Source organism: Trachurus trachurus (genome assembly GCF_905171665.1).
Source record: "Trachurus trachurus genome assembly, chromosome: 11".
Lineage (NCBI taxonomy): Eukaryota > Metazoa > Chordata > Actinopteri > Carangiformes > Carangidae > Trachurus > Trachurus trachurus.
The window spans coordinates 16,272,488-16,287,826 of record NC_139904.1 but is presented as its reverse complement, the minus strand read 5'-3'; the positions used below and the strand labels follow the sequence as shown (position 1 = coordinate 16,287,826).

General features: G+C 41.9%; 1 protein-coding gene across 1 annotated transcript in view; it reads left to right on the top strand.

The window, feature by feature from the left end:
- slc45a4a (solute carrier family 45 member 4a) overlaps positions 1–15,339 on the top strand; it is a 50,394-nt gene that overhangs the window by 5,491 nt on the left and 29,564 nt on the right. Inside the window, exon 3 of the mRNA XM_083982814.1 lies at positions 13,306–14,671. Coding sequence (XP_083838940.1) covers positions 14,371–14,671 — 301 coding nt within the window. The 5' untranslated portion in view covers positions 13,306–14,370. The remainder of the gene's footprint in view (positions 1–13,305; positions 14,672–15,339) is intronic.

The following is a 15,339-nucleotide window of genomic DNA, read 5'->3' as shown; positions in this document are numbered from 1 at the left end:
AGACATTGAAAGTTTTCTCTTGCCAAAGTTTTTTCCAAAGTCACTTTTTTTTGTTTTTTTTATTTCATCAGGCAGTGAAACTTTGCTTTCAAGGCGTCTTTTTGGGTTTCCTCCAATCACTGTTCCCATCTTCACTGACTCATCCTGAGCATAATATGTCCCCGGGCAAACTGATGTCCTGTCTTCCAATTAGATGACCCAGGGCTCACCAGACGCCAGAGATGATTGGCAGCCGTTCAGAGACACTTTGGGAGATGCAATTTGGTGGCATTAAGGTTTTCATTAAGGAGAGTTAAAAAAAAAAGTAAAAGTCAGTGTACTGTACAGTATGTAGCCTACGCAGACTCAGTACTTATCCTGCTGACAGACACAGGACAGAGCCTGACACCCTCTGATGTATCACTGTGTCTGGGACGAACACACATACACACACAAAGACACACTATCACACACTATCTCTGCTAATAGACACAGAGTCTAATGTCACATGATCATGTGTCTGCAGGTTGAAGTTGATGTGTGAATAAAAGTCGCAATACTTGACACAGAGAGCATAGCGACACAGGACGCTGATGTGCAAAGCAACTTACTCATGCTGCTTGTTTTTGGTGTAGAGGGAGCGCAGTTCACAATAATGGGAGAGAAAATACAACATTGCCTTATACAAGTCCTTATTGATCTTCAGTGTTGCCTTCACAGTATATATAAACATTACCCAACCCCAATGTTAAGTCACAGTTTTAAAGCTTTACTTCCTGCTTTGTTGTAATTGGTTTCTATGCCCCATTAAACACTTTCTTGATTGTTTATGCGCCTTTACTTGCAAGACGAATGGTTTTTATTTCGATGTATTTATTTGAGCCATGCCATGCCAGAAAATTGTTACTAGGAGGTTAGTAAACAGATTTTCACACCAGCTGTTATGGAAAAAGTGACCATTTCAAAATGGCTCATTTCAAATGATGTGAACAGCACTACACCCAGTGATTGTTTACTTTTTTGTTTAATCGACCCATTGTTTTGGTTTTAAGATAACAATGAAAATCTATTAGCCAGAGCTCAAAGTGATGTCTTGGAATTTATTTTGTGCAACCAGTGAATTCTTTGCAAGGGCAAAATACTCGAGCGTTAATTCTGTGTCGACGAATCATTTGAGAGACTGCGCCATCCAAAGGGGCTGTAGTCAGGCAGATGGGTTAAAATGCCAGTCATGTCATTAACACTATTTGTAAGGCTGCACTCAGAGTAATGGACACACACACACACACACACACACACACACACACACACACACACACACACACACACACACACACACACACACACACACACACACACACACACACACACACACACACACTTGTTATATATCACATAATATGAGTTAAGCTGTACACACTGTTTGGTTTAGAAGTGTCACCAACAGAGCTCCGAACCATCACGCTCAGACTGCAGTGTCAGTGTCTCATTTACCCAGAGGTCCTTTGAAACACTTGTTCCTCTTTCACCTCTCTCCTCTCCCTGTTTGTTTGTCACTTTATGTGCTTGTACTGTTTCTGTGTCACTCAGCAGGGTCAAGCGCAGCCAGAGTGACAGTTTTTTTTTTTTTTTTTTTTTACTGTGTGGCCCACCAAATATGAAAATGTTTCCACTCATGGTTCTTTGAAGCAGTTTGGATTAAAAGCACCACCAAATAATTTAATCAGCCCTGCCTGTTTGCGTGTCCCAGTTATTGATTTATAGTTTATTTTGGATGGTTTTTGTACACTGTGTCCTTGTGATTATGGAAAAAAATTCCCCAGTAAAGTTAGTTCCTCTGAGCGTTTGGTGAAGTATTTGGTAAAGTCAGGCATGAGTCAGTGCAGCCTGTGTGGTGCCTGATTTGATCACAACATCATGTTGTCGATGCCACGGATGAAAATGTTGGCACAGTGTTGCAGGAAAACTAGTTTGCTTTTCTCAACAGACATTTCTGTTTGAGTTGTGGCCGTTACAAATTAAGTCTTGTTGTTCATCCTGTTGTGTTGACATGACATGACTACATCTTAAATCATTTACATTTCTCAACACAGGAAACTTGACTAGAGGACCTTAAAGCCAAAGTTAAGTAACATTGAACGGAGAACATTGATGGATCTGGCTTTTCGTTACGCTGAATCAGCTGCATGTGCTGCATATGCTGCAGGATGTGATCATTTACAATATGGCATTGGTCAGCAAACTAGCAAACACATTAACCATTGAAATCACAGATGACTGGGCTATTTTTAGCTTTGTAGTCTGCCATAGATTAGGGGTGAATGGATATGTACCGAAGGAATCAATATTATTGATATTAGTCTTTTATATATAGTCATATATTAGCATCATTACAATTTAAAATGATCTGCTTCACATTAGCTCATATATTCAGCACATAGACACACAACAGTAAAAGGAAATACAGTTTGGTAAATCATTTGATGGTAATGCATTCAGCCTTATTCTAGTCCTGTATTACTTTGCATGAAATTGAATCCAGACTTCGTGGTGTTGCCCACCCATACTGTGTTTCTGCAGCATGGTGATTTTTTCTTCTAAATAACCACAATGACTAAAAAGATTTTATCAATAGCTACATATGTTATAAGTTAATACTAAGTAAGTTTTTAAAGCAGAGGCAGTCTGGGGTGTTAACTGATGGAGGTTAAGTGCTATGTAGTGAACTATACACTGTAGTGAATAGGAATTGTTTTGCATGTGGCTTTCACTACGGCACGTCCGGTTGCATTTCACAGAATATTGTATTTGTGTTGTTTTTATTTACTAATAAAATGCTTTCTGATTTGTACGGCATCTCTTTATTTTGTCTTGTAAAGTTTTTAACAAAATCTTGATTGGGATGATGATTTATGGAGTTAATTGCATCTGGCATAGGCTAGAGAGGTTGCTGACGTGTTGCTAATTTTCGAACAGGTGGTGTTTGTTTGTGGGTTTGCAGGCTGTGTTTGCAGGTTTTGGTGAAACTGTTGGAGACGGTTTGGTTTTGTATGCAACCCAAACTAAAATTTGTTCCATGCGCCAGCTCTCATTTGTGTCCTGATCTGACAGAGCAACAACATATGAGGAGTAGGAAAACTTTCTTCTCTTGTCCCATTAACAACTTCTCATATAATGGCTTGTTTTTTGCTCTCACTTGACAACAGGAAATTATCGAGAACAAGATGGTCCTCTATGATTAAATTAAACCAAACTAGAGCAATTCTGTCCTAAAAAGTTTGTTAAAATGTTAGACTGGCAATGATACATAGATGTATTTCTGCACCCTATCATCACTGCAGCAGGGTGAGCGTGTTTGCATCGTAATTAGCATGTGCTACATGCACATAGATGTTTGGCAGATTGTGATGATTCAACTTCAGCGTTGACAACTAAACCAGTGTTTGTGTTCGTGGGGAGTTGCAGGTCAAGCCGTTTGATGCTGCTGATTTCAGTTGGCCGTTATCAGCATGAAGCATGTGTGTATCTATGAGGTGTGCGTGTGTGTGCGTGTGTATGAGCTCTGTAGTGGAATATTCCAGTAGTTGTGTGGGTGGGGTTCAAAATTACCACCTTTAGGTCTTGTACAATCCTGAACAGGTCTGTACAGGCAGTTATGATTCTTTTGACTCCATGTCAAATGTACCGCTGTGAAACAATGATGTTGGTTACGGGACACCGCTTTTTATAGGTGCATTAGAGTGCTGTTGTTTTGAGTCGGCTTGTGTTGCACACCAAGGAGTAGTGTGTGTGTGTGTGTGTGTGTGTGCTGTTAAGAAGGATAGACTTGATTGAGAGGCAGGCAGGTACACGGTGCTGGGTGTCACCAATGGCTGAAAACAAACACAAACGACCAAATGGGGAGATGCACGCGATCTACATCACTTCTTTGCTTTACTGTTATTTTTCTGTCGCAGCTCCCTTGTGGGTAACGGCCTCAGGGGTAAAGCCCCTCCTCCCCTCCCTCCCACACACACACACGCACGCACGCACGCACGCACGCACGCACACACACACACACACACACACACACACACACACACACACACACACACACACACACACACACACACACACACACACACACACACACACACACACACACGCGCACACACACATACATACACACACACACCCTCCATCCATCCAAGAAGGGGCTGGCCCCCTGAGGTCAGAAAGACAGGATGCAGGTGGGGGGTGCAGTAATGTGATGTGGAGTAGGGGGTACTGTAGTCAGAGGGGGCACAGATGGGGTTTTAGGTGGTAAATTACAGACTGTTTGTGTGTGTGTGTGTGAGTGTGTGTGTGTGTGTGTGTGTGTGAGAGTGGTTTTGTGGTGAGGGTTACACACAGCCAGCAACGTGACTCCAGTGTAGAAGTAGGCCAAGGCCGCTGTCAGCAGCCTGTCAAAACCTCACAATATCAAGCTTCGAACATTCAGACCGGCAAGAGTTAACGCTGCTTTTGACATAAAAGGGCTCCGATGGCATTTGTCTCCAATAAACACACACTCTGTTTCTGGGTCAGGATATTACATTATTACATGAAAATGATGCCAAATGTATGAGATACTGGACACTCTGTGACATCAGCTGTCTAGACAGGCTTGGATCAGCAGGCCTGCAGATTAGAATAACAGTGTATGTTTATGTGTGTGGTCGGCTCTACTAGAAACAGATAACACACAATTTGTATTGCAGTGTTTTTTTCTTCTTCTATAAAGCACTGCTCACTTGTAGCCTGTCTGAACAGAGGCTATGTTTATTTTTTGGTTTACTTTAGCCTAATTGTCTGTAGCAAGTAACCACCCAGCTTAAGAAAAGCTAAGGAAGCTAAAACTAAAGCTCATTGATGTTTTTCCTGTAGTGCATTCTGGCATTGAACTGATTGCAGAATATCTGTGGGCAGGTCTCAGTGCTAACTAGCTACTTTTTTAGCCAGCTAGGCTAAAAATAAAAGCAAGGATGACACTATTACTGGCTGTTAAGCTAGCTGACACAACACACAACACACATCAGACTCCTCTCCTCGCCTCCTTAAATAACCTTTGCTGTTATGCTAACATTGACTGGATATTCCCTGAACTGAGTCCTTTAAGCCCCTTGAAATAGACCTAAGCCCCATTTTATACCTCTTGACCTACAGTCATCTTCAGGTGACATTAGGCCTACAGCAACTTCAGTGTATTTGTAGGCTATATTGATTGTAATGAGTAAGTTGTGTTTTTGCCATGACACATACCTACAGAAAATAGTCTAACAACCTTTTGAAATGTGTCTCTGTTAAATTAGGGCGATGGGAAAATTACACTTTCAAAATAATACGACAGTGATATCTGGATTAATCTTCTTACACTGGTTTTAACCACAGAACTACAGCAGCATTATTACAAAGCCAGGTCAAGCTTAAAAATTGCTAGTTTGACACTGAGGTTGAAAATTAATGAAAATGGACGATGACAGCAGTGGAAAGGGAACAGTATTATTTCCTTGTGTTGTAAAACTGTCCTAGTTTACGAACTCTAGTGTCTGAGTGGTTAGCGGCACTGCTAACCTCGTAGCCACAATAGGCGGCTGTGTTGTGAAAATAACCTTTATCAGTAGGCCTACAACTGTGTAACTCTTTTAATTATGTGAATAGACAAAATAATAGTTATTATTGTCACTGGTTTGTCTTTTTTTTTTTTTGCCAAGTAGCTCATTTGAAATTACTGGATGTAGGCTGTGAGGCTGATTTGATAGTGTGGCTGCTCATAATTATGGTTTTCATGAGGTGAATGTGGCTTAATGATAACATTAGTGTAAAAAACAAACATGCCTGCTAGCGTGTTAAATGGGGCAGGGCAGATTTATTCAAATTCACTTTACTGTCAGTATTAAGAAATATGGACTTTATCGCTTTATGGCTTTATTGTGCAAGTTCAGATATTTAATTTACATACAAAACACACAATAGCCGAAACAGGGTTTGTATTGCTAATTTTTGTTTTGTGTAGTATGACAAAAGATTAAAAAAAGACACCAGACAAAGCTTTTATTAATATTTTGATGATGCAGTTTTGTTTTCTAGCCCTTCGTTTCACAAACAAAACAATAGAATGAGTAGGCTACACTCATAGAGATTAATATAATATAATTTAAATATCTGGTGGCTAACCTGCCATAATGGTGCTGAATGTGACAATATTAAGCTAAAAATGTGTATAATTTGAGAAATGTCAGTGCCACTGCAGCTTGATTTCTAATCGTTTGAGTCTCAACTTGATCATCCTATCAGTAGATCGACTGATTGACCTGGACTGAACTCAGGGTTGAGATAGTGAAGACATGTAACATCTATTTTGAGAGGAGGCAGCTGTGACGTTCAGGTGGTGGGGCTGGGGAGACTGGACATTTTCTGGAGCTGTTAAATGTCATAGTTATGTCTTGGTAAAAGCGTTGAGGACGGTGTTATAAATGTTGTATCATGAATGTGTGCATGAGAGTGCATGTATGTGAACAGCAGGTATGTTACATCACAGTCATAGCAGCCACTATAGTGATATAAGCCCTGTGTTATGAGTAAGGGATTTGTCATTGACGCTGGTGCACGTTGATTCACATGTGCCCCCCCTGTGCTCTGCACTGCAGCAGCACTGCACCATAATGCACACATCCAGTTCTTGTTTACCTCTCTCTCTCTCTCTCTCTCTCTCTCTCTCTCTCTCTCTCTCTCTCTCTCTCTCTCTCTCTCTCTCTCTCTCTGATGCTTATCTGTGCCATCTGCTTCCAAAAGCTGGGAATATGGTTATTTTTCATGGGTATATCAACAACTGGTTGATATCCTAAAACTGTCTCCTTCCTCCTTCTCTGTGTGTGTGTGTGTGTGTGTGTGTGTGTGTGTGTGTGTGTGTGTGTGTGTGTGTGTGTGTGTGTGTGTGTGTGTGTGTGTGTGTGTGTGTGTGTGTGTGTGTGTGTGTGTGTGTGTGTGTGTGTGTGTGTGTGTGTGTGTGTGTGTGTGTGTGTGTGTGTGTGTGTGTGTGTGTGTGTGTGTGTGTGTGTGTGTGTGTGTGTGAGAGACAACATATGAGTACTTGAGCTACAGTATCTCAGTGAAAGACTGATGGAGACCACAGAAGTGTTGACATCTGTCAGTGGCATTATTTTAATTTCATTATGTAGATGCACACACTTATGAGCCACAAAGCAAAAAAAAAAAAAAAAAAACTCCAGCCACCAATATACATACAGTAGCTATACATGGACAATCATACAAATATACATCCATATTTAAAGTAAAGAATCGTGGAGGAAAGGTTCAGCAGTGGGAACAGCACTTAGAAAAACACCACAAGCAAAGTTAATGACTTATTCATCTGAGAAATATGTGCTCACATACACCCACAGGTATGTTTTATACACACACAACAGCACCATTGTCCCAGTGGCTTTAATCTTGCAGACTGAGAGTGCCCCGTCATGGGTGATTGAAAAGCAAAACTTCCTGTTCCACTTAGAGTCGAACTTGACTGTGACAAAGTGGCCCTGATCATTCATAGAGGGCTTCACAACAATAAGATCATCTTTAGTAGCTTATAAAACCATCTAATCTAGCATTAGGATGTGAACTGTTCAACCGGAAGGAATTTCTTGCATTTCACAGGTGATCAAGCCACAAATACATCAAATCAAATTAAGCACTGATTCAGGTCATCGGGTCTGTTTTTGCATGGAAATTTGTAGCCTTGTCTCTTTCTCTCAGTAACAAAATCCTTCACTCTTTATTTCTGTCCACTGTCTCTTCTCTTTCTTTCCTTTTCGCACACAAACATCCACAGGTCCCCAACAGTATGTGAACTTGATCCCAAGGACCTCAGACCTGTAATCTATATCCATCCCTATATGGGTCACAGCTATGTTGTGCGTCATATTCACTGTGTTCACGTGTGTCTGTGACACCAAAACTTGTCCAGACAAAACCTTATAGAATATAAATGAGATGCAAACATCAGTGACCATTAAACTGTGTGAAGTTATACATCCACACAATGTCCCAACACTTCTTTGGTAACATTATACAGATGTTATGATTTTCAGGAGGACAGTACAAATCACTTATTATTGGTTCAGTGTCTTCCTACATCTTGACTACCGAACACACACGCACACACACACACAGCTTGTGGGCCTGAAAGGTCCTGCTCTCTACCTCATGCAGTGCTGCAGCTAGATTTCACAACAACAGGATCACAAAAACATATCAAAACTCCTGTAGGAACTTCAATATTTTTCTTACATCATAAAATATACACTAATACCCATATCATCAATCTGATCCAAATATGGTCACTCTGTCAATTACATTCCAAAATATGCTAATACACATATGCATGTTGCTAGTGGAGCAACATGAAACACAGGAGGGGAAACACAGAGAGCACAGATGTCCAATGACATACACCAGAAAAGAGGATGGGGAAAAAAAATAAAAATTTTAAAATCAATGATCTGGATATGCTCTACAATGTTAATTGGTTCTTTACTTTTTGCTGTCTAATAAACAGATGTGAAAAATGGAGGTAAAGGAAAAAGAGAGAGATTTTCAGTGAAAGGCATCTATCTTTGATTGACAGGTATATGAGGCGGTTGGCTTTAACCCCACCTCTCTGCCCAAACTGGGATTTCTTGGCTTTAAATAACTTTTACATGGTGGTGGTTTAGCAGGAACCTCCATCTCCATTAACTATGTCCTACAGGCTGCACTGTGTGTGGGTTGAATCACCTTTTATAGGACGGCTGAGGGACCACAATCTGCAAAGTATTCAACAATTCAAGTCTTACGTGATGACACTTGCAGCAGAAATCGGACTTTTACTGTTTCTAATGTTACAGTTACATGCCAGAGACACATGTAGCAGGTATACGCAGGGAAGGTGGACGAAGTGAGAAAGGCCCGGGCTTGCTCTGATTGCTTGGTTGTGTTACAGGTAATCTGGTCTGTGGCACAAGAATAAACACTCACTAAAATAGACCCGGTTGTGTTTAGTGTCTGTGGTAGCAGATAGAAAGCCTGTGTGTGTGCGTGTGTTACTCTGTGAGACACAGGAGACGACAGACTCTTAATTTGTCTCTGACCTTGAACTTTAAAAGCATCTCCTCCCTCCGACTCTTGTTGTCCTCACATCCTTTATTTCTCCTCCTTCCTTTATTTTATTGTCTCTGTCCATGTGAAGATATCTGACGTGCTTTTGTCTTCATCCTTCTTCTACCTCATCCTCATCCTCTCCATCTTTTCTTTGCTACACCTTTCCTCTGTCCTGCTCCTCTTCTCACGTGAGATTGTATTTTGTTTATGTTGCCCCCCAGAAAAGCTGAGGTGTAATTCTATCTAAGCTGAGCTCAAGTTACGGACACACACACATGCACAAACACACAGAGAGACAATAGTACAGCTGACCGATGCTACATGCGTACGGACCTACAATCAGATAGCATTCACTGCTTTGTGTGTGTGTGTGTGTGTGTGTGTGTGTGTGTGTGTGTGTGTGTGTGTGTGTGTGTGTGTGTGTGTGTGTGTGTGTGTGTGTGTGTGTGTGTGTGTGTGTGTGTGTGTGTGTGTGTGTGTGTGTGTGTGTGTGTGTGTGTGTGTGTGTGTGTGTGTGTGTGTGTGTGTGTGTGTGTGTGTGTGTGTGTGTGTGTGAGAGAGTGTGTGTGAGCAGATGCAGGCCAGATAGTGCTGTCAGCTGAGAGAACAGCAGGGATGGATAGCAGCACCCTCACTTGTCTTGTTTATTTACTTTGATTTGTTTTCTTCTGTCTCAAAACCACTCAATCATTGTTACATTCTGAGCACAGATCCACATTTTTTTTGAGACATAGCACACATACTTTTAGCCCCACAAAAAAATATGTGCTCTAAGTCGATGGGCTGCTCTCAAACGCTCCAACAAAGTCTCTAATTTCACTGTCAGAACAGATGGATTGATCGCTTCTTGTGTTTACAAAAGTATTCAAATGGTTTTAGCTTCTGTTTCATCTCAGTTTCAACTTGTGCTGTTTGCCATCTCTTTGATTTATTGAGTCTTCTGGCTCATTGTGTTTAGCAGGTGTCCTCTCTCTTATGGTATTTACAGTTCTTACAAAAAGAAGCCAAGTTCAGAGCAGAACGGATTTGCCCACAGATGCAAAAACACTTTCTTTAATGTAGAGATTTTTTTTTAGAGACCACAGTCATGGCTTTGTATGTGTGAGACCATTAGCAGAATAGGGAGTTTTTTTTTGTTTTTTTTAGAATAAAACTGCAGAGATGTGAGAGAACAGATTGCGCCACAACACCTGTGAAGTGCCAGTGCTGTCCCCCGAAGGCTGCCTGGGCCTTGGTAGTTAGAAAATCAGATTTGATCAATGAGGGGAAAGAGTTAGAGTGGAAGAAGTAAGTTGCAACCATCAGAGTGGTGTGAGACTGTCTGTCGGTCCCAAACAAAGACTCCCACATGCTTTTCTTTAAAGACTCAAATGTTTGTGCAAAGGAATTTAGTGTCGCGGCTCTGTCTATTATTTGGGCCTCTCTGTGTTAAGTGAAGGGCTAGAGCAATTCTGTGGACATCAGAAAACAAAAACAAAGCTTATTAAAGCAGAAGTAAGCAGAATGTTTGTGTTAATGTAAGTCTTAAATAGTTATATCTTCCGACAGCAATCGCTTATATAGAGTGTTTGGTCTGAAACACGGGTCTGTCAGTCACTCTGCTCTGCTGTAAGCCGAGGAGAAAACTTTCCTTGTATCCTACAACCTTCATCCAGTGAGGAGAGAGAACGGCATAAAGGGGCGGTCCTCTCTGTGTGTGTGTAGCCAAGGGATGCACGTGAATGTGGTGACGTAGGGACGAGGGCGGGGACTGCTAACTCCATCGGCTGACAGGAAGTTAGCCAAAACGACCGGATCGCTTACTTCTGCTTTAAGTCTTTAGATGAATGAGCAGGTGAATGAGGCGACTGTGCTCAAATAACTAACGAGACTGATGCATAAATGAGACGATGAGACGAGCCGGTGTGTGAGAAACAACTCAGTTCATTTAATAGTCAAATGTTTCACCCAGCACAGTCTGAACCGAGTTCAGCCGAGGTTAAAGTTTGTTACTGACCTGCTGTATTTGTATCATCGATGGCTGCACCTCCACTGAGGGAAACCCTGGTCCGGCTTTGATTTTTCTACATCACAGTTTGTAAATGTGATGCTGCTGCTGCTCGGCTGCCAATTCACATGTCAGACTTTGCAGCTTCAGCCCCAATAAAAGCATCCGCATGTATGATTCACTGGGACCAGTTACCTATAAGCTCATAGGCGGCTTTAGAATTGAATTACTGTAGTCATCAGGCACATTTACACCCGTCAACTCACACTGTTGTGTAATCAACTGATCTTTTTACATGTCGTGCGGCGTTCCCACTGCGTGTTGTCTCAAGTTAATGTGTTTACCAGTCGAAATAGGCGTGGTAGACCCAAGACGATAATTTCACCATCTACACCCTGTTCCCATCATTCCCGCATCTACTTACACTCCAATCACACAACTTCCCGGATCTGAACCGGATTTTATCGTTGTTGTTGTTGTTGTTGTTTTTGTAGTTGGTGTTAGCATGCGACATACATGTGTGATCATAGAGGCTTTGGGGGTTTGGCACATTGTGTTCTCCCTGTGACAGTGGAGCTTTGGTGTCGTTTCTACAGAACTGAGGGGAGAATTAGTTTGTATTTATATACATGCTGAGTGTGTGTGTGTGAAGAGAAGGGTCTGTTATGTAATCCACTGCAGTGTGTGAGGTCAGGTGAGGAGGGAGCTGTGTGTGTGTGTGTGTGTGTGTGTGTGTGTGTGTGTGTATAACTTGAGTGCATCATGAATGTTAATGTAGACATGTGAGAGCACTGAAAATGGAGAGGTAAGATGAAGAGAGGAAATGGGGAGAGAGAGAGAGACAGAGAGAGAGAGAAATTTGGGCAGAGACCAATGTTTTTGACCTCGGCCCTTATCCATCTGTCCGTCTTCCTTTTCTTCTTCCTCCTTTCTACCTGTTCAAACCCTCCATCCGTCCTTTCCTACCTCCCTCTTTTTTCCCCATTTCTCTCCCTCCCCCCTTCGTCTTTCATTTTGTTTTCTTTCTCAACCTCTCCCTAAGAGGCTTGATGAGGGTCTTAGCACTGTTATAGTGTGTTTGAGTGTGTGTGTGTGTGTGTGTGTGTGTGTGTGTGTGTCATTCACGTGGCAAGCATTAGTTTGTGCTGGGTGTGACAAAATGTGCCGTCTCCATGGGTTCTAATCCAGTGGCCCGCTGCACACACAAAAAAAACACACACACACTTTGGAATTTAACTCTGTGGGAAATGGTATTGAACATCCGTGCAGTGTGTTTTCCTCTCTCTACAAGGCGTGTTATTAGCCAAAGGCCTTGACTGCCTGTACTCCTCTTTCTCTATCTCTTCTGTGTGTTTTTTCTCACTCCGCATATCTCACAGTTCTTCTCACCACACACACACACACACACAGCCCTCTGTTTCAAACAGTAGCTCAATTTGAAATCGTCTCAGCTCATAAAACACATTGCGTGCTTTCATCCTTCACATTCTACACACACTTCTCTTCCCTTACCCCTATGGTGCCTCGCCATGCAGATAGTTTTGGGTTGATGTGTCCCAGGTTTTGAGATTTCTGCCTCCAGCACAAAACAATAAAGGTGACTGGAATTTTATTTGTGGTGTTGACAGCCTTGAATTTCAAAAACACATCTCTTTTTTTTTTCTTAAAATAAAAAAAAACATATCTATTGGAGTTTTCATTGGAACTCTTCATCCAGTATTTAAAACTGATCACAGCGTAACTATGAAGATTGATGAAGTAAAACTGAACGAATAGACCACCAGTTGTCAATTGTCCTTTTCCCCCAGCACTTATATCAGCTTTATCAGACGACAGCAGTTTGCGTTCCCAGGATCATTACATCATGCACTTTAACCTCCTCTTCTTCTTTCTTGTTTTTCGTGCTTCAGCTGATGTGAAACAATGTTATGTAATTATCTGCACACACCTTTCATACAAAGACACACCTGATGTACCAGATGCACACCTGACACGCTTGCATGACAGGAAAAATATAGCTTAGCTCTGTTCACATTGCTCCCATTCTCTGTTAAATACTTATTTGAAAGGTTAATTGCTGCTCACTTATGTGTTTTTTCTGTCTCTCTTTTTTGTCTCCCTCCTGTTGACCTTTCCTACCCCACCAATGGGACACCTGCCTGCGTTGGTTTCTTCAGATTGATCAGCCAATCGATGGGGATTTTCAGAGGAGCTCCGCCCACCGTCGCCGCCTGCCTTCCTCCTCCCCCTCCCCCCTCCCCCAGCACCCACGCCGTCATCCAGCTCTCCATCCAGCCCTCCATCCAGCCCTCTATACACAAAATGACTCTGGAACTCACCGAATGGTCTTCTATATGGATTTTTACAGCTTCTAATAGACAGTAAAGAGAAAGAGGGAGAAACCTCAATGACAAAAAAGCCATAAACACACACACACACACACTCACACACACACACACACACACACATGCAAACACACCACTTGCACACATAAACAGACATGTAAACACTGACATATCAACATACCAAATAAAGCTGACAGAGTACTCGAGACCGGATATCACACACCTGACCAACACAAGACACAAAGAAGCAAACGCACTAACTCACTCTTGGAATGTACCGCACAATCTTCCTCTGAAAATTCAACTGCTTCCTTTTACTTTTGGGATTTTCTAGAAGCATTTTGAAAGCTGATTTTGTTATTATTTCTTCAACTCACCTTGGGGGGAAAACAAGGCGGCAAGAAGAGGATTACAACCAAGCTGAATTTGAAGCTGCAGTGTTTTTTTGGACAAGTTCGAACAACTTGTTCAGTGGACAAATGATTGCTGACTGACTTTGTTTTTTTCTTTTTTTGACTTTAGCAGATCTGGAAATTTATGCTAGATCTATTGATTATAGATCAGTTTTTCTTTGTTTATTTAGTGTCCACAGCCACAGAGCCTTTTTGTTTTTATTATAGTAGTATTAGCACTCCATTCAACACTTCTTGAACACCTCACACAGGTAACTTTTCCTCTAAAGCTGTAACAGCTGTCTCCAGTACGTTGCAAAGATTGTAATGAAGTTACTTCTAGGAAGTCACTACTAGTTTTTAAAGTAACTACAAGTAATTTGATACAAGTAGTTTGTGAAAGCAGGGAAGTAGTATTGTTTTTTGTTCTTTGGTAGCTACAGGTTATTGTTCTCAGATTTGTCAGTGTGTTAGCAGGGGTGCGCTTGTTTTTCTTGTTGCGTGCATGCCCTCCAACATGCCTCCCCAGAACACGGAGGCTGACGCTATGCAGGTCGGATCTCTGGTGGGCGGGGCTAACGACAAAAACTCAAGCTCGGATGAGGATAAAGGAGGAGGAGCAGCAGCAGGCGAAACGGATGGATCACGAAAAGGAGGAGGTCGAGGTGGAGAGGAGGCAGCGAGTGAGGGGTCGGTAGAAGGCATTACTGTGAAGAGATGGGTGATGCACGGGGCGGTGATGTTTGGCCGGGAGTTCTGCTACGCCATGGAGACGGCGCTGGTGACGCCCGTGCTGCTGCAGATAGGTAAGTGAAGAGTCCACAAACGCAAACCCCTGCAAACCTCTGGCACATCATTACATTACACTCAGACAAAGACCTTTTACAACATATGATATGAGTTGAACAGCATAATTTTGGCTCACTCCATAAAAAAGTAATACTCCATCATAGACACCTGTCCCATTGCTTTTTTCCTGCTGAAATCACCAAAATATTTTCATCTGCCCTCAATTTTTTTTTAGTGCTGCACATGAATATTTGCAAAGACACATTTACTGTATGCACTCATGTCAGATCTGTTTTATTCAGCTATTTTAGTTGTGTTGGCCGAAAGGAGCAACAACAAATCATTAGGTTTTTAAATTGTGTATTACATAGAACATGGCATCCACATAAACAGGAGCAGGAAGTAATATTGAGGAGTAAATGAAGTAGTTTGTGAGAGGGAACAAGGAGTCCTGTTTGTCCTGATGTTGTTCTGGCATTTAAGGAGACACCTTGGCAGCTAAAATGTCTCGGCAAGTTTCCCTCCTCCTGTTCACCTTGCTCAGATGGACATCTACAGGATATGCCAGGAGATTAGCTTGACTGAACTGTGACTCACAGCGTGTGCACACAACACACGCGCACACACACAAACCTCCTCTAGCACTAAGTGTACTGTCATTTGCACCCAGCGTTGTCTTTGACAG